General features: G+C 36.2%; 7 protein-coding genes and 3 non-coding genes across 11 annotated transcripts; 6 read left to right on the forward strand and 4 right to left on the reverse strand.

Annotated features, from left to right (window-relative positions):
- The first annotated feature begins 2,932 nt into the window (after window positions 1-2,932).
- LOC134827991 (zinc finger protein 26-like) lies at window positions 2,933-4,608 on the forward strand. Its single transcript, XM_063840913.1, has 2 exons — window positions 2,933-3,360; window positions 3,424-4,608. Exons 1-2 carry the CDS (start codon window positions 2,970-2,972, stop codon window positions 4,356-4,358), a joined length of 1,326 nt encoding a protein of 441 aa, XP_063696983.1. The 5' UTR covers window positions 2,933-2,969; the 3' UTR covers window positions 4,359-4,608.
- On the reverse strand, window positions 4,529-6,056 carry LOC134827990 (zinc finger protein 501-like). The gene is made up of 2 exons (XM_063840912.1): window positions 5,123-6,056; window positions 4,529-5,062 (listed from the first exon to the last, which is right to left on the reverse strand). Exons 1-2 carry the CDS (start codon window positions 5,994-5,996, stop codon window positions 4,572-4,574), a joined length of 1,365 nt encoding a protein of 454 aa, XP_063696982.1. The 5' UTR covers window positions 5,997-6,056; the 3' UTR covers window positions 4,529-4,571.
- An 811-nt stretch (window positions 6,057-6,867) lies between these two features.
- On the forward strand, window positions 6,868-8,462 carry LOC134827989 (zinc finger protein 501-like). The gene is made up of 2 exons (XM_063840910.1): window positions 6,868-7,422; window positions 7,488-8,462. The coding sequence occupies exons 1-2, from the start codon at window positions 6,933-6,935 to the stop codon at window positions 8,405-8,407; spliced, it is 1,410 nt and encodes a 469-aa protein (XP_063696980.1). The 5' UTR covers window positions 6,868-6,932; the 3' UTR covers window positions 8,408-8,462.
- A 7-nt stretch (window positions 8,463-8,469) lies between these two features.
- LOC134827992 (transcriptional adapter 2B) lies at window positions 8,470-9,948 on the reverse strand. 2 transcript variants are annotated; one of them, XM_063840914.1, is made up of 2 exons: window positions 9,832-9,948; window positions 8,470-9,711 (listed from the first exon to the last, which is right to left on the reverse strand). In XM_063840914.1, the coding sequence occupies exons 1-2, from the start codon at window positions 9,841-9,843 to the stop codon at window positions 8,470-8,472; spliced, it is 1,254 nt and encodes a 417-aa protein (XP_063696984.1). In that variant the 5' UTR covers window positions 9,844-9,948. The 2 variants fall into 2 exon arrangements, with proteins under 2 accessions (XP_063696984.1, XP_063696985.1); XM_063840915.1 differs by having other exon boundaries at window positions 9,775-9,922.
- Window positions 9,949-10,320: 372 nt separating this feature from the next.
- Window positions 10,321-15,351, reverse strand: LOC134837498 (cuticlin-6). The gene is made up of 5 exons (XM_063852878.1): window positions 14,888-15,351; window positions 12,445-12,488; window positions 10,872-11,251; window positions 10,666-10,813; window positions 10,321-10,616 (listed from the first exon to the last, which is right to left on the reverse strand). The coding sequence occupies exons 1-5, from the start codon at window positions 15,349-15,351 to the stop codon at window positions 10,321-10,323; spliced, it is 1,332 nt and encodes a 443-aa protein (XP_063708948.1).
- Window positions 11,433-11,504, forward strand: Trnaf-gaa (transfer RNA phenylalanine (anticodon GAA)). The gene has a single exon. It is a non-coding gene; the product is annotated as a tRNA-Phe (tRNA).
- On the forward strand, window positions 11,827-11,898 carry Trnaf-gaa (transfer RNA phenylalanine (anticodon GAA)). The gene has a single exon. It is a non-coding gene; the product is annotated as a tRNA-Phe (tRNA).
- On the forward strand, window positions 14,788-14,859 carry Trnaf-gaa (transfer RNA phenylalanine (anticodon GAA)). The gene has a single exon. It is a non-coding gene; the product is annotated as a tRNA-Phe (tRNA).
- Window positions 15,352-15,820: 469 nt separating the features above from the next.
- Window positions 15,821-19,472, reverse strand: LOC134837499 (dynein axonemal intermediate chain 7 homolog). The gene is made up of 7 exons (XM_063852880.1): window positions 19,386-19,472; window positions 18,959-19,234; window positions 18,460-18,869; window positions 18,015-18,404; window positions 16,733-17,953; window positions 16,490-16,678; window positions 15,821-16,436 (listed from the first exon to the last, which is right to left on the reverse strand). Exons 1-7 carry the CDS (start codon window positions 19,470-19,472, stop codon window positions 15,821-15,823), a joined length of 3,189 nt encoding a protein of 1,062 aa, XP_063708950.1.
- Window positions 19,473-20,086: 614 nt separating this feature from the next.
- Window positions 20,087-20,901, forward strand: LOC134827269 (uncharacterized). The gene is made up of 2 exons (XM_063839849.1): window positions 20,087-20,202; window positions 20,263-20,901. Exons 1-2 carry the CDS (start codon window positions 20,176-20,178, stop codon window positions 20,740-20,742), a joined length of 507 nt encoding a protein of 168 aa, XP_063695919.1. The 5' UTR covers window positions 20,087-20,175; the 3' UTR covers window positions 20,743-20,901.
- The last annotated feature ends 3,393 nt before the right edge of the window (window positions 20,902-24,294 follow it).

Here is a 24,294-nt window from a genome sequence, read left to right on the forward strand (position 1 = left end):
AATACATAAGCATTGATATGCTCGTGTCCTTCTTTTTTTTGTATAATAATCTTTGTGCCTGTAAACAAAACAAAAGGATTTAATTAGATTAGGATCACCAACCACATGCGATGTGGGTCATGATTTCGTTGCGACGGCGAAAATTTCACACTTGCGAACAATAGACGATAAAATTGCATTTTAAATTACTTTTTAGAACAACAACGACGACTAAATTAAATCTCTGTAATTGCTCACTTCAGTGTGTTCAATGAATTGGAATTGATATGCGGAATTTCCAGTAAACTTGATGAGAAGCGAAAAGCTTGTGTTACTTGCATAAACTATACATAATGTATTGAAACAAAGAGTTATTAATAGCTTTTGCAAGGGGCTTCAATTCATGGAATTGAAAGGTGAGCAAATACATGATCTACCTACTTGATCGATTTTTTAAATAAATAAAACAAACATGTTTAGAGCAAAGAAACTTTCTTTGGAAAGCAGAAACAGAAACTTTCATTGACATTCCTTGTTCAAGTCTCAAGAGTCCAATTCCTGCAAAAATGGAGAATGATAGCTAAACTTGTCTTATTGCAAAATTCACGAGTAAGTAACACAGTGAACTAAAAATATCTTTTTTTTCGTTTTTATCTTTAATTTTATTTTTTTTTTCCGAATTTTCTACTTATAGGTTGAAATAAATTAGGCAAATAAAAAATCAAATGACTTGTATGGGATGAACTGATAAAATTCTGATAAAATACAAATCTAAACAAAAAAAAAATTAAATTTGTGGATTGTCTTCTTGTGCTAAATAGCTTTAATTTTAAGGTACTGATTGTGACAAAAACTCTAATCTTTACGCGGTATTTTATTAAAACAGAACTGAAGTAATGACTTCACTTTTGCTTCAAATCAAAGTGTTCTAGGCGGAGCATGCGACGAGCATGGAACGCAGTGAGAGCTGAAGTCGGCAACGAGTTGACTGCGCAAGCGCTTTTCTCAAGCTTTGTGAGCAAGAGAAAAGAGTTCAAAGCAGAACTCCAAAGAGCCAAGAGAGCAAACTGGAGAGAGCACTGTTGTAGTGTGATTGGTGACAGAAATGCTGCTAAAATCCACAAACAGTGCAACTCAATGTCAATGTCTCTTGGCTCTGTCAGGCTGGCTGATGGAAGCTTCGCCTACGACGAGGAAACGATTCCACGTTTGTCAATTTAAGCATTAATTTAAGTCAAATTTATAATTTTCGTCCTATTTTAAGTGTTCTTTTATAAAAAAAATATTTTCCAAAATTTGAATTGGTAGTTTAAAAAAAATTAAGAAAATAATAATAAAATCTTGATTTGAACTATATATTTATAAATATAAGACGCTTCGTTTATCACTGTGATGTTTCAATCACATACCTAACTACATAATTCAACAGGTTGTTATCCGAACTTATATACACTCCTTTTATTGTATGTACTTGTTCTCTGGAGAAAAGCCGCACACACGCTCACGTATATCATATGTTAAATAAATCTGATGCACTTTGTTTTATATTATTGCACCAGACTTGCAACACCTTTTACCCCTCTCAGTTGCATAGGTTACATGTCACCTTCATTATTTGCTGTTTGTTCTACAAACAACATTATGATTATTAAATTAAAAATAATAGAAAAGTGTTTGCTTGCTTGTGTGAGCAATTTTACATGAAAATTGCGCTGAAAAGGAAATGAAAGAGAGATGCGAATGGCAGATACGCCTTTCATAAATTCTGTAAAACGTGAAGAAAAATGTAAATAATGCATCCTATGAAATTGTGTATGTTTATTTTTCTGCACTTTTCCCGCTTTGTTTGTTTTATTTTTCTGTAAAGTAACTGACATTGCAACAATAAACTTGCATTAGTCTATAAATAGGGAAAGACAGTCTTCTATCTGCGACCTAATTCACCTTTATCTCTCTTTTGTGGCAAATACATCATTTTCAAGAACATAAAAGCACAAATCTCTCGCGATATTCACTCAATGCATTACAGATTGAAATTTATTATTCGAAAAGAAAGTGACACATTTCTTTCATTCGAATGCATTTGATTGATTTTTATAGATGATAAGAGTGTCCTTTTATCAGTAAGAAAAAAAAAAAAAATATCAATGATCAAAAAAGAAAACGTCTTTTAAAAAAGGTTTTTGTCCTCATTGAACTGCCATACCTAACTACATAATTCAACAGGTTGATTATCCTTGATGACGAACTTTAAGCATTAATTTAAGTCAAATTTATAATTTTTGTCCAAAATTTGAATTGGTAGCTTAAAATAATTAAGAAAATAATAATAAAATTTTGATTTGAACTATATATTTAAAATATAAGACGCTTCGTTTATCACTGTGATTTGCTCTCCATAGCAAGTATGTCATAGATGATAGGTCTAATTAATGTGCAACATCCTTAATTAAATAATTAAAGGAAAACGTTTTTTAAATTGATCGGTAACGGAAGTCTTTAAACTGAAGTCTCGGCTCTGATTTTTTGATTTTTCTTTCCATGGTGTATTTCAGACTCGCCTTCTCGAATATCTACTGAAGCTCTAAGAATCCAATTTTTCGTCATAAACTTCAGGTATTTTCCGGTACAACTCATAGAAGACCTTTTTCGTGGTAAGGAAAAATTCGGAAAAAAGCCTCAAAAAAGGTATGTATGTGTTTTTGTTCTTTGACTTGACTTTAGCTCTTAAAGACTTGAGACGCTTCTTTCACCAATTTTCCCATTATCACCCTTAGAATACCCAACGAGGGGTCAAATTCTACATTTCCTGAAAAAACTGTTATAGAATAAAACTAAAAAAAGTCTTACGTACTTTTTTGGCATCCTGTTAATCCCAATGCAAAACCTCTATTCTGTCACACAGTGATGACCCAGTGTGAGAAATTAATTTTGTTTGTCAATAAAGAATCGACAAAAACAAAAAAAAAAACATTTAAAACACAGAAAAAATGTGTGAAACTAGCTGCCGAGCCTGTCTGGAGAGCTCGTCAGAGCTCATTGATATGAGTGCCTCATACTACAAAGATGAAATCCCATTAGTTGACATATTTGTGGACTGCACAAACGTATTTTTGAACGAAGGATTCCTTTGCCGCCTTTGTGAAACACGGTTGTTGGACTGGTACGAGTTTCGTTTGCAAGCTCAGCAATCCGAAAGTGTCTTAAACAGCTTAAAAGACTTGGAAGAAGAATTTGTCGTAGAGTATTTGGAAGATGACGAAGATGCAAAAACTTTAGAAGAGAATCCTATGCCTATTAGAGAGCAAAATACCAAAGTTTGTCGTTATTGCCTTCAGTTTGTCACAGAAGAGCTATCTGTTCATGAACAATTGCATATCAGTAAATATCTGTATTTAATTTGTTTTTGTTTTAGTTTTAAATTTAATATTTTTTTCTTTTTAGCACGAAATGAGGGACTTGAATGTCATCACTGTCACAAAAAATATTCAAGTCGGAAACGCATCGTAGAGCATTTGAAAGTGGTTCACTTTCGAAATAAGTTCGATCGACCTAGATTCGAATGCGAGATCTGCGAGAAAAGTTTTTCGGAGAAAAGTTCGTTGCGCACACATCAACGAGACATTCACAGTGATAATCCCCGCCTCAAAAAGAAGGAAATTTGTCCGATATGTGGCAAAAGAACAGCTCACTTGCAAAAACATATTGACTCGGTGCATCGAAATGTCATTTGCTGTTATTGCGACCAGTGTGGAAAAGGATTTAAAAGTAAAGCCGCCCTCACGAATCACTTGAAATATTTGCATCTGGGTGTGAGAGAAGCTCAATGTGCGATCTGCATGAAATACTATCGAAATTCAACGGAATTGGATTTTCACATCAAAAGCGTTCACACGACTGAGCAAAAGTACGAGTGCTTGACGTGTGGCACAAAGTTCAAGACTGAGGCAAGTCACCGGGTGCATGTGCGATTACATCAAACGGACTTTCTTTTCAAGTGCGACGTTTGCGATGCGCGATTTAAGACAAAACATTACATGTTGTCACACATGAAAGTTCATTCCGATGTTAAAACCTTCCAATGCACCGTTTGTTCGATGAGCTTCAAGCGAAGTGGGCAACTTACAAGACATCTGAGAAAACACAATGGAGATCTGTTTAAATGTGAGCTGTGTCCAAAATCGGAATTCAACGATAAATTTTCACTGAAGGAACATAATGAACAAATGCATCTTGGTGTGCGGTATAGATGCGATACTTGTGCAAAAATCTACCAAAATCGAAAACATTTACGGCAACATCAAAAATCACAGAATCATGATGTTAACTTTTTTACAAAAATAATTCCTACTGACGATTGTAGTGTTGAAAAATCTTGAGGCCATTAAAAGGAGATAATTATAAAAATGATGAAAATTCTTTAAAAATTCCTATTTTGGCAAATGTCAGTTCGTTTTTTTATAATTACATATGAGAAAAAATAAAAAAAAATATCTCCTCTCTTCAAAGAACGGGTCAAAGAACGAAAATATTAAATGGTAATTCGTCTTAAAAATAAATTGTTAAAATTTTTATTTATTTAATACCGATATTTATTTGCATTCCACAACATTTTCAGGCACAATTCTGGTCCACCTTGTCAAATCATGTCCTTGTGCATTTTGATGCTGTTTCAAGTGTTTCCGCGTACCATATTCCTTCGAGCACGTATCACACCGATATGTTATGCCTAAATGCACTTTCTCCTTATGCAATCGCAAGGCATATCCGTCGATGAAGCTCTCCGATGGACATAAATCACAATAAAGGAACTCACCGGTGTGCATTTTCACGTGCTTTGACAACATTCCGCTGTGTTTAAAGGCCATCTGACAATATTTACAAACGTAGTCCTTGGCATCCGAATGGACTTTCATGTGTTTTAGCAAGTATGCGTTCGTCTTGAAGCCCAAATTGCACTGCGGACAACGAAAATCTAACGTCGCACGATGCATTTTCATGTGAAAACGAAGCGTGGTTTGAGATTTCAGGATTTTTCCACATGTTTCGCATGGAAGTTGTTGGTCTTCGCCATGAACGCCATCTAAGATATGAAAAAAGTGTGAAAATTCACTTTAAACAAGAGAAACATATCAAAACTTACTCATATGACTTTTCAACTCTCCATTCGTTTTATAGCATTTTGAACATTCCGGACATTGATACTTGTATTCCGCGCCTTCGTGTGTCAGTCTTTGATGATTTCTCAGAGATTCCTTACTGCGATAAGTTTTTTGACAGGAATCACATGCGTACGTAATCTCCTTGTTCGAATGTACCAGCTCAATGTGTTTCAACATGTCTTTCTTCGGCTCACCACAATAAGGACAAATCTTTTTCGGCACAATTTTCGGATTTTCCGAATGTTTGTCTCTCTTGTGATTGCGTAGGGAGCCTTTTTCCGAATAGGATTTCCCGCAAATGTCACAAGCGTAACGGATGCGATTCGGATCTGACTTGTCAGTTAAATGGACGCCTTGCAAATGCTCCAGAACGAGTTTTCGCGTACGAAATTTCTTCCCACAATAGTAACATTCCAATCCGCCGTTCTCAGAAATGTGAATTTCTTCGTGGTCCCGAAGTCTTCCTTTGATGTACTGCAAGCAAAAGCGACAGTGGAAGCGATTTAACGTTCCATATTCGTTTGTAAGTCGAGATTTCCGATTTACTTCAGTTTCTTGTGGTTCTTTATGTGGTAAAGGCACATTTTCGTTCTTATCTTCAACAACAGGCATAATCGTTTCCAAAAGAGCGATTGCATTTTGGGCATCAACTTTGAATTGGAAAGCCTCCTGCAGACGTTTTTGGCAATTATGGCACAAAATGCTGTTGTCGCCGTCTTGCATTGCTATTTCAGTTACGAGAGTAAACATTTCCAACCAAGTCATTTGCTGATTTTGGGATTCCTGAGAGAACAAGTTGATGAATTGCTGATCTGGAGGTACATTGAGGCAAACACGACACGGTAAATTTGTCATTTTAAGCTGATTTTGAGAGGTTTTTTTTACTTCAGCATCACTTAACCGTTTGTTATTGTTTTGTTCGCACCAGGGATGGACCAGGCAAATGGCTGAACATGGGGCAAAAAGTTAGAATTTTTTGGTAAATTTGAAATTATTCAGTGCAAAATAATTAATAACGCCCATATACTCACATAGTTAAAATCGATTTTAAGGGACTTTAAAATCAATTTTAACTTTTTGAGCCATACTCACATAGTTAAAATGGGTTTTTAAAATCGATTTTAGTGAAAATTTTAAAATCGCGATTTTGCCATTTTAAGGAGATAAAATCGATTTTAAGTCATAAAAAAGACGATTTTCTTGCAAATAAAAGCTAATTTGGGCTGATTTATTGTTTGTAAATCGATAATTAAAGACAAATAAAATTTTTCAAACAATTTTTTATAAATTTAATTTTTTTTTCGAAAATTTTTTTTTTTATTTTTTATGTGTCTTTTTCACTTTCTTTTAATATTTGCAATTTTTCACAAATATAAACATAAGTTAATTGAAAAAATTCGAATATGACAAAATTTTTTTTGAAAAAAATTTAACGACATTTCAATTACATTCAAACGACATTCGCCCTCTTGAGAACAAAAATGTACTAAAATTTCCCTTAAAATTGATTTTAAACTCCTTAAAATCGGTTTTAAACTCTAAAATCGATTTTAGTTAAAATCGACTTTAAATAATGTGAGATTGGGTCGATTTTAAAATTTAACTTAAAATTGATTTGTAATTTTTCAACAATTTTTTCATTCAAGCGGTAAATATTTCAATATTTTTTCAAAATGCCGGGGACCTTTTTGTGTCCCAGTCCACCCCTGGTTAGCTGTCAAAAATTAGAAACGTAAACAAAAACAAAATTTTGAAGCTCTGGAAGATTAAATCTTAAAATTCCGAAGAAAAATGACCCCCCTTTTGTGCAGAGTGTGTCTGCAGGTCGCTGATGACCCCATCGATATTACTTTTGCACTTTATCGAGGAACGATAAAAGTTACAGAGATGTTTTCAACAATCACCGATATTTACTTGGAAGAAAAAAGTCAAGCTAATATTCTCTGCAGAGATTGCGAAAGTCGACTTTTTGCGGCTTACGAGTTTAGATGTGAAGCAAATGAAGCTCAAAAGGTGCTGAACATTAGCATGGCTGTGAAAAATGAAGAGCAAATGATTGTAGAATGTGCCGAGGAGGAAGATGAAGACTTTTATTGGAACGAAAACGAAAGTCCAGTCATAAAGAAAGAAGGTATTAAGCGAGAAGGAGAGTCTAAAGTACGAGTAAAGAGAAGAAGATCGAACCAAGCACCACCACAAACTCCAGCAAACCGTTTCCAATGTCGGTTTTGTTTGCAAATTGTCGTCGAAGGTTTAAGGGAACACGAAAAACAGCACATAAGTAAGTCAATTTTAAACTTTTTCGGTAAGAAGAATTTTAAATATTTCTTCATTATCCTTTTTTAGTTGAAAATGGAGGTTTCGAATGTGAACATTGCCCGAAAAAGTTCATAGATCGCGATCGAGTGGCAATTCATTTGAAGGCAGTCCACTTTAGTAATCGCAAAGACCCGAATCGTCCACGTTACGCATGTGATATTTGCAACAAAACCTACACCGAAAAATGCTCCGTTGCTAAACACAAGAGAAATCACCACAGTGACGTGCCAATTCCGCGAGAAATTTGCCCGTATTGCGGCAAGGAGCAACAAAATTTGAAAGTTCACATTAACACGGTGCACAATGCGACAATTTCGTGTTATTGCGATTTTTGTCAAAAGGGTTTCAAAACAAAGGGAGCTCTAAAAGTGCACATCAAACATGTTCACATGAATATCAAAGAATTCCAGTGCACGATTTGCTTGAAATTCTATCGTTCTCGAAGAGAAGTAAAAACGCATATGGAGGCAGTTCATGTCGAGGAGAAAAGATACCAATGCGATTCGTGTGGTAAACGATTCAAGGCTGAAGCATCATACAATCACCATCTGAAAATGCATCAAGCCGATTTTGACCACATTTGTGAGGTATGTGACGCTCGTTTCAAGTCAATCCACTATTTGCGCGGACACATGAAAGTACATTCCGATGTCAAGGACTACGTTTGTTCCGTTTGCTCGGCCGCTTTCAAACGAAAAGAGCAGCTACGTCGTCACATGCGAGGACACGAAGGAATCCGATTCGGATGTCCACTATGCCCCGACGTTAGTTTCATGGATAAAGGCTATTTGAAGGAGCACCACGAACGTGTTCATATCGGCATTCGGTACAGATGCGATGTTTGTTTCAAAGACTACGGATGCAAGAAACACTTGGTGCAACATCAAAAGGCATCGAAATGTGACAGAAGTAAGTGGACGCGAATTGTTCCGGGAGAAAACAGTTAATTTACGTAAAAAAAAAGATTTTATTCACGACAAAAGTAAAATAAATTAAGTAAAATAAAAATTTATCGACACAAAAGTTTTGAATGGGCAATCAGTCGACGGATCAGTCCTGGTCTGCGATGCGCAACATGATTCTTTGGTCGATGGAATTTTAGGCGATTTCGTCGTTTCTTGCGTCGACTTGCCGCTGAGCCACCAGGTGATGATGTGATTTCGGCATGTTGTGTTGTTTGACGCAGTCTTCGCAATCTCGGTTGTCCCATGAAAATTTGACGCCAAATTCCGGGAATTCGTTCGCCATTCGGACCAATTACTCCGCAATGCGTTTTGCCATGACCATAGGGTCCCGTGTAACGCTGGTATGTGGCAACATGTTGTTCGAAATGCAAAGTCTCGTCGATTTTTGTGATTCCATTGTAACGATAACGGTTTAATTCGGACAACCGAATTCTGAGTGCTCGTTCACGTTCTAACGAATTGACAAGACGTTCGAACTCGTTGCACGTGTAAAATTGTGCGAATGTCCGCAAACGCTCGCGGAACTCTCTTTGATCGCGTGATTGACGAATTCGTTTGATGTAGCCACGGAAGAAATTGGCAGCAAGTTGATAATCTCTTGCGAGACGTTTTCTTCGGGCCCTCTCACGGATCCTTCGAGAGTATATGTCAATTTGTGCGAGTTTCAGCAGCAGATCTTCTTCCTCGTCATCCGGATCCAAAGCAAGAACTGAAACGAGTTTTTCCGCTGTCGTGTCATATTCTCGCTCAAAGTCATCGCGATTCGCCATGTAGCCAACGTGAGTTGCCTCTTCCTGCGTGATGTCCAACAATGGGAGGCGATTTGTGTAATATGGACTTAATGGTCCCATATCGTCATTCAATGTGTGATCAATTAATACTGGTCGTTTCTCGGCTTCGGGACCCCATGTGAGACGTCCTATGGCGCTCTCCAGATACTTTTCAATGTACTTTTCCTTTGCTTCTTCCGCACTTCGACTCTCGATGTGCCGTGCGATATCTTCCCAATTCCCAAACCCGAATTGTTCGACAGCATCTAGCAAGAGAATCTCTTCCGCAGGAGTCCATCTATTTGGTGGACCTTTTATGATGGGAGGCACTACAGACGGTGCTGTAATCGGGATAAGTTGGTACGAATGATCGGATTCATGTTCGCCAATTTCAGCTCCACTCGTGTAACAAAGCAAGCAACTGTCGTAGTCGGACGAACACTCGGCACAATGAATTCGGATTCCCGTAATCTCTTCTTGGCAATACGTGCAATCGTATCTCTTGTAAATTTCCATCTGCAATGGAGAGAAATGTATTCAGTAAAAAAATGCGAAATTGGGGCGTCGACTTTTTATTACTATTTTAATGATTTTCGATAAATTTTTTAGTTATTTCAATTAAAAACACAAATTTACCACTTTATCCATGACAAAAACGCAATTTTACATAATAAAACACTAAAATTCTTGCAATTTAAAAAAACAATTTTCTGAGAATTGTAATTGTTTACAGTATCACTGTTATAATTCGAGTTGGCTGCAACTGATACTGTTATATGCATATAACAAAGCGTCTCAACGTATAACATAGAGGTTCACGAGGCGTATCAAAATGTGACCTTTTTCAAAAAAAATAATCGTTTTCTTCAAAGCAGAAAGTCTTTTTTATTCATAAAATTGATTTATTTATCTTTATCACATTAAACTTATAAACTTTTATCTAATAAAATTAAAATTAAAACCCCAAAAAACTCATATCTCGAGTTTTTTTCTTTTCAATGAAAGACCAGCACCAAAGAAGAAAGATCCAAGCACCAAAAGTACTTAAAATTTACAGAACAAAGCTCAGTCTTTTTTAGATTTAAAACAGAAATAATAAATAAATCTTAAAGCTAATTCTTATTTCTAGTAAACTCGTCCATATGGCAGCGAGCCAGATCCATAGGGGATCAAAAGCTTCGTACCAAATTGTCGTGGATGCGAGAGAGTGTGAGAACTTTGGGTACTCGAACCCGATGAGAATATACTTCCACGTTCTTGCGCAGCCTTTTTGCGATCCACTCGAGCCTTTAGCATACAAATAACAGCAACAATCATTGCCAACAAGAAAATTAATCCAAGAACAGCAAATGCCATTGCCAACTTTGATGAAGAAAGACACAACACACCTTCGGATTTTTGACGACGCGCCCGAATTTCATCTAAAAATGTAAGTTTTTATAAAATTTCTCTTAAAAAAATTCACAAAACTAATATTACCATCTTCCTTTAAATCTTTTTGTAGATATCGGTCTAATTCAATTTGAGGTGCACTAACTGCCAATGAATTAAAAACTTCAATTCTGGCCAATTGCTTCTCGGATGGCATCACAAATGGATCGTTTCTCTTACAGTCAACCTGGTTAAAGTTAAAAAATTAATGAAATTTTTATTTTTTTTTACGAAATAATACTTACATGAGGACAATTTCCATTGCAAAGTTGAATGGAGCATTGCACGTGAAGACGTTCTCTGTCAGGAAATTTGAATGCTGGGAATGTTGATGTAAAAAGTCTCTCGACCAGATCATCTTCATTAGGTTTGGACCATCCCTCTTCAGCAGGTCGTTGTCTTACAAGCAATGCAGGCATCACTTGCTCATCAACTGGACATCCGCGATCATCCAATAGCTTCTGTGATGTTTCTCCTAAGCCATCGAGAGCGTTACAATCCACGACTTTTGCTCCAATGTTTCCAGGCAGCAGAGCTCTGATGCCCAAAGTAGTTGCTTGACCCACTTCAACAACTCCTGCACCGTTGCTGCTTCCCAATTCGAGCCAGACACGGACACGAGGCGCGGGCAAATTTACTTCGTTCCTCATACGACCGTTCCTGTAAACAGAAAAAAGCTCGTTGAGTTTGAGACAACAATACAAAAGTGTGTACGAGAGCGATATATTGACACGTAATGAAACATACCGGCATGTGAAATAATATACGTTTGATATGTTTGACGTTAGACACACATATACACACAGGCCGAAGTAGCTCAGGGGGAGAGCAGTGCACTGAAGATGCAAAGGTCACCGGTTCGAGACCGGTCTTTGGCAAGCGAATTTTTTTTTGTTTTTTTTTTTTTTAGCAAATTATCAAATTTTATGTTGTGAATAACTTAAAACAATTAATATCAAAATTTTAATTTATCATAATTATTAGAAAAACTATCATGTTCGATATCGTGTAAAAATTTTACAAGCAAAAACAATTGTAAAACACAAAAAATTAATATTCAATACTCGCTATTAAATTAAATCATTTGTTATCAATGTTTCAAAAAAATATGCTAATTAATTGATAATATAATATTCTATTTCTAGCATAGTTTTCACGTAATCTCTTCCATATGGTAACGGGACACCCACATACATACATGCCGAAGTAGCTCAGGGGGAGAGCAGTGCACTGAAGATGCAAAGGTCACCGGTTCGAGACCGGTCTTTGGCAAGCAAATTTTTTTTTTTTTTTTTTTTTGCAAATTTCTTATCACTTTTCAAAATTCGCTATAAATAGGGAAGAAATTTCAATCACTTGATCAGTCATTATCAATAAATCAAATTGTTGGGTCTCTAATAATTTCATCTGCAAAACAATGAAAGTGCTATTATCAGCAGTATCGTTGATTGTGTTTGCAATTTCGACCTGTGAATGTGGACAAAAGAAGGTCAAAGGAACGGTTTGTTACCAAACTGCATTAAATCAGTTCAATCAACTTTCACCCAGTGATCAACAATTTATTTGCAAAACAATCGATACTTCGACTAGTAATACTAATAATAATAATGCCAAAGATTGTGATTGTTCCACAGATGATGCAAATACAAATACAAATTCTCGTCAAAGACAAACAACAACAACATCTTCTGATGGTAAATCTATAACCATTCAACGCGCCAATCACACCGCAAATCGGTACGTTGGGTGTTTTCAAGACACCGGTGAACGAATGTTCAAAAAATATACGTTTTTGGGTGAGGGAAATTCTGTGAAAAATTGCCTGGCTGTGTGTCGTCGTGATGGTTACGTTTATGCGGGAGCTGAAAACGGCCACGAGTGTCATTGCGGTAACAGGTATCCAGATGTAGCGAAATTTCCAAAGTTAGATGACAAAGCTTTCTGTCAAGTTAACTGCCGAGCCGAACCGGGTGTCAAGTGTGGAGGCGTTTGGCAATCATCCGTTTATGAAACAGGAAACCAGAGTAAGTATATTTTAATTTTTTTTTTTGTAAAAAAAATTAACTTTTTTTTTAATTTAGTTTACATTGTTCAACCTGATGGGACTCCAATGGAAGTTGATGACCAAAAATATTTCTATTTATAAATTATTTAGGCGAATAAATTTAATTTATCCATTTTTTGTCACCCCCCCCTCCGATTTTGTCGAAAAAATTCAGGGGGAAAAATAAAAATTAAATATGAAAAACAAATATTTTTGACACTTCTTGGAATTTTTATATTAAAAAATCATGAAAAAGTAATGTTTATGGTAAAATCATACAAAAAACCAAAAAAATTCGCTTAATTAAGACATTTTCTTTTGAAATATTGAAAAACATTTTTTTGAAAGTCACGTGACCAAATTTACTTTTTTCAAAATTTTTTATTTTGTGGAGATTTTGTTTGATTTTTCTTTACTTTTGAGTTTAAATTTTAAAATTATATTATCTAAAATTATATAAATGTTAAGAATCATCGTTTAACGTCTAAAAACGTTAAAAATTACAAACAAAAAATTCAAAAATATTTATTTTTTTTATTTCCCCCCCCCCTCGAGAAAATCCTCATGGGACAAAAAATGAAAATATTAAATTTATTCAGAAAATTATCTTGTTTCTTTTCGAAGTCAAAATTAGCACTTATTGGCAAGAAGGCTAATGATCAGTTTTCTCATTTCTTTCATGTCATAAGACCAAACTTGATGAATAATTTTTTGATATATTTGTTCGTTATTTCATTTATAAATATAAAATTGATTTTATTTTTAGATTTGAATGATGTGTGACATGCTCTTATCATCTAAAACCCAAAATGACAAAGAATAGTTCATTGAACTATTTTTATTTAAATTCTTATCAATGCACTATGTCAACATTTTTTTCGTATAAAAGGAATGGATTCTGACTGAAAAACTACAGTCATTTCCAATCGTTTGAAGTTCCTACGTCGACAAGCGAGATGAAGTTCTTTGTACTCCTAGCAGTTTTTGCTGCAGCATTAACTTCTACACTTGGTCAAAGCCAAGAAGAGCTGTTGGTCAGACCCTACCCGGTAAAACCAGTAACTCCAACGCAACCAACCTACCCGGTCAACCCAACCTATCCCGTGTATCCGCCACAACCAACCTACCCACCACAATTGGTTACTGTGCCAACAGGAACTGTCTGCTTCCGCACTGCTTTGTACAACTTCCAACAATTGTCACGTCACGATCAACAAACCATCTGCAACACCTTGACAACGAACAACCGAGTCCTTGTTGATCCTCCATACGTTCTTCCACCACAACAAAGATTCCTCGTCGATCCTCCGTATGTCGTTCAACCTCCCGTTGTTCAGCCTCCCGTTGTTCAACCTCCCGTTGTTCAACCACCACCAGTTGTTCAACCCACGCAACCTCCACCAACCACGACAACACCCGCTCCTAAACACACCGCTGGAAAATACCTTGGTTGCTTCAAAGACACCTGGGAACGCAGCTTGAAGAAACCAATTCTCTTGGGCGAAGGAACTTCCGTTGAAAATTGTATTGCTGCTTGTCGCAAGGAAGGCTTTGTCTACGCTGGCGCTGAGAACGGCAACGAGTGCTTCTGCGGAAATGACTATCCCGATGTAACTAAATGGCCCAAATTGGACGACAAAGTGTCCTGCAACGTTGATTGCCGCGCCGACAAGAAGGTCAAATGCGGTGGTTACTGGACGAGCTCAATTTATGAGACTGGAGTTGAAAGTAAGTAACAAAAATATTTATTCTCACAACTTTTTAATAAATTATTTTTAATATTTACAGTCACCAGACGTGAAAACTAACTCTACATCATGAAGAAAAATCAAACATGAGCGAAGAAAAAAAAAATAAATCTGATATTTTTCATTATTATGAAAAATAAATTAATCAACCTTTTTGATTGAATAAAAAAATTGTAAAGTCATGATTTTTTTTTCAAATTTCAATTTCTCTATAAAATTTCACATATTCAATACTACTATATAAAAATCTGCTTTACCGACATTTTTCTGTAGTACATACTACCAAGTAACATTCATACACTCAATATATTCGTTAAACACGTGTTCCTTCCAACACAAATACACGTTTTGTCTGGTAGTAAAACACAAGCCGAAGTAGCTCAGGGGGAGAGCAGTGCACTGAAGATGCAAAGGTCACCGGTTCGAGACCGGTCTTTGGCAATCAAATTTTTTTTTTCGTAAATTTTACCTTTTTTTCTCTATTACATTTGCCATCATGCCTTCCACTTCCATTCCCATCATGTCAGATGGTAAAATACACCGAATATTTTTCTCCATGTCCACTTGTTGTCTCAATTTACCGTCCATTTGAATAATAATTCGCACCGCCATCTCCATCATGTCATTTTCGCGGGGAATCATTCGTACTCCGCAAGACGACGTCGGAAGTGTGATGGAAACTGTCGAAGTCATGTTACCTTTGACACGACACTCATCGGAAAATTCTTTCGCAAAGACGATTCCCTTGAATGGTTTGCCCAAGTCGAGATTTATGTGGAAATGTTCACGATTACAATCGGTATGGATACTTTTTAAGCTATTTTTCGGCTTGGACTGCGGGAGTTTCGACGGTGACCTATTTGCGCAGACGGCATGAATTGAATAGAACAATAGTAGTAGCAGCAAAGTATTTCGACGACGACGGCGATTCATTGTTGGCTGTTTTTTTGTGGCTTATGATGCAAATTTCTGTAAAGAAAAAAAAATAATAATCGTCATTATTGAAAGAAAAACAACTAATTAACGGTTAATGAGGTAAAAATTTTAGAAATTTAATTTCAAGGCAAGCAAGAATATTAAGATTTTTAGAAAAATACTCATTTATTGCGTATTTAAAGTGTAATCTTTATTTTGGTGTTTAATGCTGGTGCTTATGAATATCGTAATTACCAATGTTCCTCTACTGATTTTTGTAAATTTAAACACTTCATTTCTAAAATTGTTTTGTGTGCACGTTAATTGTAATAAAAGTAAAAAAAAATACAATCGGCAATAAAACCGACGTTTAATTGTTATTCGTTATGATCATGAGACTGTGAAATGATGGCTCCACGTAATAACAAGTGAAATTTTTACTTAACACTCGTTACTCGTCCAATAAAGTGAGATAATCGTTACGAATTTATGAGAAACTAAGTGGTCGAATAGACTTAAACCAAAGTATAAAATTATCCCGCAAGCGTGGATCAACTTTTTCTTGCTTCTCCAATAACGCAGGTTGAGTGATCGCTTGGTTCAGTTGATGCAAGTCCGCGTAATATTCCATTCCAGCGACAGGTTGCGAAGAAAATGCCGCACCAACTTCCGTACAGTCAACCACGCACGCCTTGAGCGGTGTTACGTGCACCGTCGAAAAATGCGGAATTTTGCGATGCTCGATAATTTCACGCATCAAAATGACACAAGTTCGACTTCCGACATGCGTGTTCCAGCGAGACCAGGCAAAGTTATGGGTAGCGATCATGGTACCCATGCAATTGTACAAGTGATACTCCATCGAAGAGTTTTTCTCGCAGGAGCCATCCACATAGTAGAAAGCGTCATCGTCCGGGAAAATATCTGCCGACACATCACGCATAACTTTGATCATTTGACGAATGGAAAACCAAGTATTCATGTGGTCTTGTAATGCATTAGTTGCTCCACCTTGAATGGCATTCAATTTGACTCCTTCGGGACTGAGTGAAAATTCAGCAGTCATGATAGAAGCAGTTATCGAAAATATTAACGTGCCAGGACTAAAAAAAGAAAATATTTAGTAGACGTAAAAACACACTCAAAAGTAAGTTACTTCTTCAAATCTGGTTTAATATCCCATCCTTGAAAGGGAATGTTGCTATAACGAGGAGAAGCCATCGCATATACTCCCAATTTTCCAATTCTGAATTGCATTTGCAACTTATCTTCGTTGTATTTTATGTCGTGAATGTCATCTGTGATCCATCGACCACGAATTTTCTTGCTTCGAAAAACTTTACGACTAAAATTGAGGTGATAAATATTTTTTTTTGTAAAAAAATTGAGAAATTCTTACGGTTGATCTTCAACAAGTTCGTCATAATCGTCTTCGCTATCTTCTTCAGACTCTGGATCAGGTTCCTTTTCTTCTTCTTTTTTCTGAAATAAATGACTTCCTGCACCTCCTCCCATCAAAAGTGCTGCATTAAAATCCAAATCACCACCCAATTTCAAGAGGGCCAATTCCGCTTCCGACAATTCTGGCGGTTTTTCTTCTTCTTCCTCTTCGGGCTCTGCTTCTGGCTCAACTTCTTCAAACTCGATTTTTCGTTGAAAAATTGGACGCTTACTTTCGATCAATTCATCCAAATCTTGCATGAATTTTGAAAACATGTAAACATTTTCCTGAACTTCTTCCTTTATAGGTTCCTGCTCTTTTAGCTCGGAAGTATCGCTGCCTTCGTTATTGAACGACTCGGAATACTCGGAATAGCCTTTGGACGAAACAACTTGCAGAATTCGCTTCGTACCACAACCAGGATGTAAAAACGATGGCGAACGTGTTTCATAGATCAAGTTACTCAGTTGTGGACTGATTTCGACATCTTGCAAAACAGGCGATGTTCCATTGGCGTTTTTCAACGTTTCCGGATCCAATCGATTTATTTTCACACCATACCCATCTGGGATCTTTGGAATGACAAATTGAGCGATGAGTGTTTGCAATTGGTTATTACACGGAACTTCCAACAAATTAAAGTCCTCCACGACTTTCACAGGTGGTTGTTTCTTTCTTCGGAATCGCGTTTCTTGTCGCTTTAGCAAATCGTCGTTTGAAGTAATCGGTTCCCAGCGACAAACGATTGGAGGTTCGAACCAAAAGATCGTTTCCGGTAATTGAAGCGTTACGAGACAAAGTTTATCAAAATTTTCTTCGACCATTTTCAGTTCTGCTTCAATTTCTTCGGGTAAACGACGAACGCCAGGCTCTGGTACTGGGGGAGGAACATAGAATTGATGCCAATCCTTCATGACCAGCTTTGCTGGCTGTGGCAATGTACGCAGATATGCTTTTGGACCTAGCTTTACATGTTGTTGCGGTTGCTCGACATAGTCAAAGTGATACACTCCGCCCGTTATTCGATGACTTCGGAGATTAACTTCGGTTTCTTTTAATTTTAGACTCTCTGGACCCTTTTTCCTGCGTTCTTCGCGACGAATTTCATCCTCATAATCTGTGAATATCTTGTCGACATCTAAATCGCGTGGAGCCACACTTGCTTCCGGATCATCAGGGCTACAAAAAAAGGTTAGATACTCAAAATTGGGTTTAAACTTTTCGTTTTAATCAATGTAACTTCTCTTCAGGTGCCGGCTTGTCAGATAATATTTCCTCAAGCACCATCTTTAACACTTCTTTGCGTTTTTTCCACTCTCCTTTTGTCGTTTGACGAATATTCTTACTGAAATCCACTACATACGGCAAATCAATCGTCATGCAATAATCACTGTAATGATCAAAATCCACCCATAAAGCTCGTATTGCTGAATAGTGACATTTTATAATTGGAGGCAGCACAACTTCCACTCCGATATCAACGAAATTTATTTCGATGTGTTTTCCATCATGTGCTGCTTTTTCTTTGGGATTCAAGATAATGGGTTGCGGCATGTCAATCGTCGTATAAATTTGATTTTTGAAGTGAACCGAGTTGTATTTATGTTGAGCGACATTTAAGCCTTCAAGACTAAAAATGATTTTTTTTAAACAAAAATTTTCATAAAAAATAAAATTCAACTCACTCCATGTCTCTTTTGACGTTCAATAAAATCTTATACGAAAAATCATTCAAAAAATCCGACACCATTAATCTCAATGTGGCTTGTAACTCATGTAATTCCTGCATAATTCGATCAGACAACTCTTCTTCCGTTATTGTAATGTCAAGTTCTTTCAAAATGCCCAAAACTTCCGTTAAACGTTGCGCGTAATAATCTCCCAAAATCGGTTGCTTCGATCGCAGAAACTCATACGACATATTTGGGATCGTTTGATCTTGCGTCAAGACACTTTGAGCATTTGTGTGCAGCAACCAATTCATTTCCTGCTTTTCTCGCTTTTCCATCGCTTGTTTCCACATAAAAATGTACTGCCGCAAGTCACATGGGTCAGAAGTGTTTGGTTGTCCCGTGCAACGCATAAATTGAGTCCACTGTGTCAAGGTTGCAGAAGCAACAAGTTGTGAAGGAAACAAAAAAAGGTCATTGAAATGAGTGAAAGAGACCGAACTTCAAACATTACCTCTCTTTCTGTTTTCTCCTGACGACGAATTTCCTTACATTGTTGCTTCAATTTCAGCAAATACTCAATACTGTCCTTTAATTGCTGCTTTCGTTGCTTATGCTCAATGACTTCTTGGTATTGACGCTTTTCAGCTTCTCTTTTTTCACGCACTTGACGATCTTTTTCCTCTTCAATCTTTCGCAAGCGTTCGCGTTCCATCTCAAGGCGAGCAGATTCGGCTGCCTCAGCCTCGAGACGAGCTTTCTCTTTTTTCGACAATTTCTTCTTTGGCGGCTAGAAAAAACGCTTATGAACATTTTGAATCGTTTTTGGTCAAAAAATATAAATTTTTACCATTTTTAATGAATTTTAAAATACGAGCGAAAAATCTTCCTGTTAAAATTCAAAAAAGGACGCCAATCGATTAAACAAGGGACTTGGAAACCTTCAAAAGTTGTTGATGCTTCTGATAAGGTCGGCAAGAAGTGCAACAAGTAACATTCAACAGGGGCGCATTCGACACTTGTTGCATATTCGTTACTAAGGTCCACTGATGGAATTTTTAGGTCTTCGTAATATATATAATTTTTTTTGTTTGAGAACGAATAGAGGACGCGAAACAATGAGCGAACATAATTTGTTCAAATACGTGATCGATTTGGTTTCGATATCTACTTTTTCTTGTTCAACAACTAAATTTTAAATAAATTAAAAGTATTTAGGTTGACAATATCGTCGTGTCTCCATCTCTACAACTTGCAAATTCGACCAAAGTGGAGCATTAGCGACTATTTTTTCGTCTCTTCTGTATTATTCATGACACAAACAACGAGATTACATGCATTGATTGCAAATGAAATTCTAATTTCTTATTATTATTATTGCTGTTGTTCGGGTTATTACGAACACGCTAAAAAAGAAGAAATGCATAATAACACGACTCGACCATGACCGCCGTGCATTACAGCTTAAACAATCGAAATGTGTCGTGTGTATGCAATGCGGTCCCAAATATGGAACTGTTGGAGAAAGAAATTGTGTTGCTTTAATGACAAGTGAACAAATTGATGGCAGCATCTTTGTGGGGGGTGGACAGAAATTGTGCGCAGAATCCACGTTTTTTTCTTCTTCATTCTTCAAGTTTGACACAAATAAACCCTTTTGCATCGCTACCTGTTGAAATTTTTAGTTTATTTACTTTTCGCACAGAAATCCTGAGATAAAAAGCTGCCAAAATGTGTTTTCCACTTGCATTACCGAAGGTTTGACACTTTTTAATATTTAATTTTGTTTGAATATGACTCTAGATAACTGTTTTTCAGGTCGAAAACTTCCTATATTGCGTAAATTTACGTAGCGGAACCATTTTTCTCGCACTCGCTCAAGTACTTATCGGACTCCTGTCATTGCTGGGCTACGTTTTTGCCACGGACGATGACCAAAGTGGAGAATACGTCTTTTTAACGGCGTTGACAATTGTCGCCGGAATCCTCGGCGTTGTGCTTCTCATTGGATTCAACAAGCAGAGCCTCGAATGTTTCGCAGTCTACGTTTGGTCAGCTTTAGCAGTCGTCTTCATATTTGGCATTCGCATTTTCACATCATTTGCATTTGATTCGGCTCTAGCTGGATTTAATGCCATACTGATTTTCATCATTTGTTGGTACGTGTTGGTGACAATTAACTCCTATTATGTCATCTTGTATCGCGAGCGGCAAGTTTCCGAACAGGAAAATGTCACGTCTGTGCATGCCCAAGACTTGCCGATGCAAGATACCAATGTGAAGCCAACGAATGCTTAAGTCTCAGGATGGATTTTTCGTTTCTAAGCCTTCTTTTTCTGGACCAATTGTTATACTCATATACACTTTTTGACGAAACTTTTTTTTACAAATAAAGCAATAGAAAACCACAGAGCTTGGTACGCAATGCAGCCATAAAATTGGTACCAAGCTCTTTGGTGTCATGGTTTAAGAGAAAATCGCTGCAGAAAATTATTATTATTATTCGTCATCATCATCGCAGCTACTTGATCAAAAGTTACCGTTAAATTGCCGGTGGAATGATAACAACAAGGCACAACCCATAATCGTTCGTTATGCAAATCAAAAGTGTGCTCAATCCCATAACGTTTATCCGCCGGCAGATTAATCGTTCATAAATGCTCACGCAAACTGTTGAAGAACGAAGTTTTGCTGCTCATTTAACAACAATTTATGACTCGAAAAGTTCTTAAAAGCGGTTAAACTTTCTTTCTTCTCTAATCAATTTTATGACGTTTTTTCTAATTGATTACTGCAACAACGAGAGCATAAGTGAATAAGGGGCCATATGTAGGTGAGCGAGGTAATCAAATCATAAAAAGCGGCTTTTTTTCTTTGCCGCGAAGCAAGCAATTTGAGTGTAAAACTGCAATTTATAAGGTTTGTAGGCGAAATTCGCGCAGGCAGGAAGCTATTTTTCTCTTTCTCTCGTGGCTGTCCTTTCTGGGTCAAATCGCAAAAAAAAAATTTGTACGAAAATAAAACAACATAAATTGACTGAAATTGAAGTATTTGGGTCATTTTTCAACGTCTCACTCTTTGTCTGATTGTCATCGTGCCTGACTTTATTTATTTACACTTCGCCACTCTCGTCAATTTCACTATTATTTTCATGCATTGAAGAAATTCTTTCTTTTCGAGCATAAAATAAAATCAAAAGCAAACAATTGAAGAGTCATTGAAATCTGATACAATTATTTTACTGCATGATTTCTGATTTTTATGAATTCCATGACCTGTTCCTCAACTTCAGTCTCTTTTCATCTCTCTATTTATTTATTGTAAATGACTATGAAAAGCATTTCAAATAACAAAAGTATACGGCAACAAAAGTCCATCCGAAGTTTATATAAATTGTGAAATTTGTCTCTGTTGCTCAATTTGATTTTTAGATGAAAATTTATATTTTGGGAAATTTAAATTTTATTTTTTAAAATGAATTTTGAGTTCAAAAAAATCATCATTTAACGTCTAAAAACAAAAAGAAAATTTTAAATTAAATAGGAATTAAAAAAATTTAAATTGATTAGTTTTACATTAATTAATTCAAATTTATTAAAAATGCGCTCTAATCAATAAAAATTCTCATTTTTGTTAATTTTCTGTCCAACAAACCGCAACATCAGGAACGTGATCACATAATAAAAGTGTATTTATTTCTTCTTTTCTTCAGTGAAACACATTTAACATGCAAAATCATACAAAAATATAAAAAGTATAACGGAACGTCTTTTGATTCAGGACAGTAGGCAATCATTTGCTCATTTCACGTCGTCGGTCGTCAACTTACCACGACACTGATAATAGCAAAAAAAATCATTGTGATCCGGAGAGAGAAACAGGTACTAAAAGAGTGTGAAAAACTGCTCTGAGAACATTTTTTTATGTTGATCCATCAGACGAGAAGAAGAGTCGTTAAAAGACACATAAAAACAGGAAATCAGCTGTTAGGCGTTTCACATATGCAAATTTTTTCTCAAATACTGTCATTATTTCATCATTGATTGACTGAGACCGTGCTAATTGATGTCATCTTTGTTATCGTAGCCGGAGGTAATTACAAAAGTGATAGTTTGATTTTTATTAATATTCCTGGATTTCAAATCTCCTTCTGATGTTTTTCCAAAAATACTCAGAAATGTCAGAAAAACAAGTTAATGGCCTGTATTGCAATTTTAATGCAACTCCCCTTCACTAATTACACGATCATTAATTCAATAACAATAAAATTATTGCGCTAAGTTTTTTTTCCGCTGCTGCAATCAGTGTTATGAGATCTATTTATCATCAACAGCAGCGAAAAAGTCAATTATGAGTATTTTATTGTGCAAATAAAAAAAATAATTATAAAAATCTAAAAAATCTTACAATAAAAAGTAAAAACAGGCTCATCTATGAAAAAGCGATACCAGACACAGACAAGAAAAAATAAATTATTAACATTTATAAGAAAAAAAAAATGAGCAGCCACAATAACAATAAAAGCGAACTTTATTTTTAATTTTTGCTGTAACATTGTTGTCGAATGCCTTAAGGGCCATTTAAATTCTCAACATTTAACATTCTTGCCCTTTTAAACGACAAACGATGCGATTCTAGTTAAAAGTTGCCTACGAGTGAACTTGAACATAAATTACACGTGATTAATGTTTAAATGTTGCTGTTGCCAATATTTATGATATGAGTGATTTAAACATAATTGTGGCTGCTGTGTAATTAAGTCGTTACTTTTTTTATAGCAACTCGTCAACGAGGCTCGAATGCTCATTGTAATAAATAATAATAATAAAAATAATTGGAAAGCCGTTGCATTTGTTCATTCGTGTAGCAGTGAAATTCGAGAGGAAGTGATGACATGACCGTTTTTGGCTCAAAATTAGTCTAAATGTCTGAATAATTTAAAATAATTAAATAAACACTTTTTTTTTCGTAGTGAATTGTTGATCACGCGCACAATATTATTTATGTTCTTTTCATGCTGTTCTCCAGTTACTCCGTTTCTGTGGAGAGTAAGCAACAATGTTTATTACTTTTAACGACCTATAATTTAGATAAACATCTTAACTTGAAAACTATCAATGTCCATTACTTTTTGTTTTCACTTAGAAAATTATTTTCATGCAAGTGAAGTTGAAATCTTTTTAAATATTTTTTTGAATGAGAGTTTCAGCCACTTTTATCAGCATTTTGTTTGGCTTAGATTAGAAGATGCACTTTAGACGTCCCTATTTTTGGAATAAATTAATAATGAGTTCATTGAACTATTAGTTCTTATCAATTCATTATGTGAAAAATTCGTATAAAAGGAAATTAACTTTAGTTTTAGTTTTACAGTCGTCTCTAGTCTGCCGTAGAGTGACAAGATGAGGTTCGTTCTTTCGAGTGCATTGATTGCAGCTGCAATTGCTCTCTGTTTGTCTTTGAGTCCACTACCGCCAAAACCATCACCGACAGGATCTCAGTTAGTTCAAGTGGATCAAGACACTGTTTGCTTCCGCACTGCTTTATACAGCTTTTGGCAACTATCAAGACGCGATCAACAAACTCTTTGCGATACTTTGAAGCCGACAAATCCCTTGCTACCAAACAGAATTTTGGTTCCGCCAACGGATCCCGTATATCCTCCTGTAGTGCCTCCAACTGATCCAGTTTACCCACCACCGACGCATCCAGTTTATCCTCCAGTTGTGCCACCAACTGATCCAGTTTATCCTCCACCACCAACCGTATATCCTCCACCACCAACCGTATATCCTCCACCACCAACCGTATATCCTCCACCACCAACTGTATATCCTCCACCACCAACCG

This window comes from Culicoides brevitarsis, chromosome 1 (assembly GCF_036172545.1).
Source record: "Culicoides brevitarsis isolate CSIRO-B50_1 chromosome 1, AGI_CSIRO_Cbre_v1, whole genome shotgun sequence".
Taxonomy (NCBI): domain Eukaryota; kingdom Metazoa; phylum Arthropoda; class Insecta; order Diptera; family Ceratopogonidae; genus Culicoides; species Culicoides brevitarsis.

Bases quoted from the DNA above. Each gene is read 5' to 3' on its own strand.
- LOC134827991 (XM_063840913.1), top strand. From the start codon at position 2,970: ATGTGTGAAACTAGCTGCCGAGCCTGTCTGGAGAGCTCGTCAGAGCTC. The intron at 3,361-3,423 runs GTAAATATCTGT...TTTTCTTTTTAG, and splicing joins TCATGAACAATTGCATATCA to CACGAAATGAGGGACTTGAA.
- LOC134827989 (XM_063840910.1), top strand. From the start codon at position 6,933: ATGACCCCCCTTTTGTGCAGAGTGTGTCTGCAGGTCGCTGATGACCCC. The intron at 7,423-7,487 runs GTAAGTCAATTT...ATCCTTTTTTAG, and splicing joins ACACGAAAAACAGCACATAA to TTGAAAATGGAGGTTTCGAA.
- LOC134837499 (XM_063852880.1), bottom strand. From the start codon at position 19,472: ATGCAACAAGTGTCGAATGCGCCCCTGTTGAATGTTACTTGTTGCACT. The intron at 17,954-18,014 runs GTTACATTGATT...CTTTTTTTGTAG, and splicing joins AAGCCGGCACCTGAAGAGAA to CCCTGATGATCCGGAAGCAA. The intron at 16,679-16,732 runs GTAAGAATTTCT...CCTCAATTTTAG, and splicing joins GAACTTGTTGAAGATCAACC to TCGTAAAGTTTTTCGAAGCA.
- LOC134827269 (XM_063839849.1), top strand. From the start codon at position 20,176: ATGTGTTTTCCACTTGCATTACCGAAG. The intron at 20,203-20,262 runs GTTTGACACTTT...ACTGTTTTTCAG, and splicing joins TTCCACTTGCATTACCGAAG to GTCGAAAACTTCCTATATTG.
- LOC134837498 (XM_063852878.1), bottom strand. From the start codon at position 15,351: ATGAATCGCCGTCGTCGTCGAAATACTTTGCTGCTACTACTATTGTTC. The intron at 12,489-14,887 runs GTAAAATTTACG...GGCCGTTTTCAG, and splicing joins AATGTAATAGAGAAAAAAAG to CTCCCGCATAAACGTAACCA. The intron at 10,617-10,665 runs GTTTTGTGAATT...TTACATTTTTAG, and splicing joins AAAGGAAGATGGTAATATTA to ATGAAATTCGGGCGCGTCGT.
- LOC134827990 (XM_063840912.1), bottom strand. From the start codon at position 5,996: ATGACAAATTTACCGTGTCGTGTTTGCCTCAATGTACCTCCAGATCAG. The intron at 5,063-5,122 runs GTAAGTTTTGAT...TTCATATCTTAG, and splicing joins AGAGTTGAAAAGTCATATGA to ATGGCGTTCATGGCGAAGAC.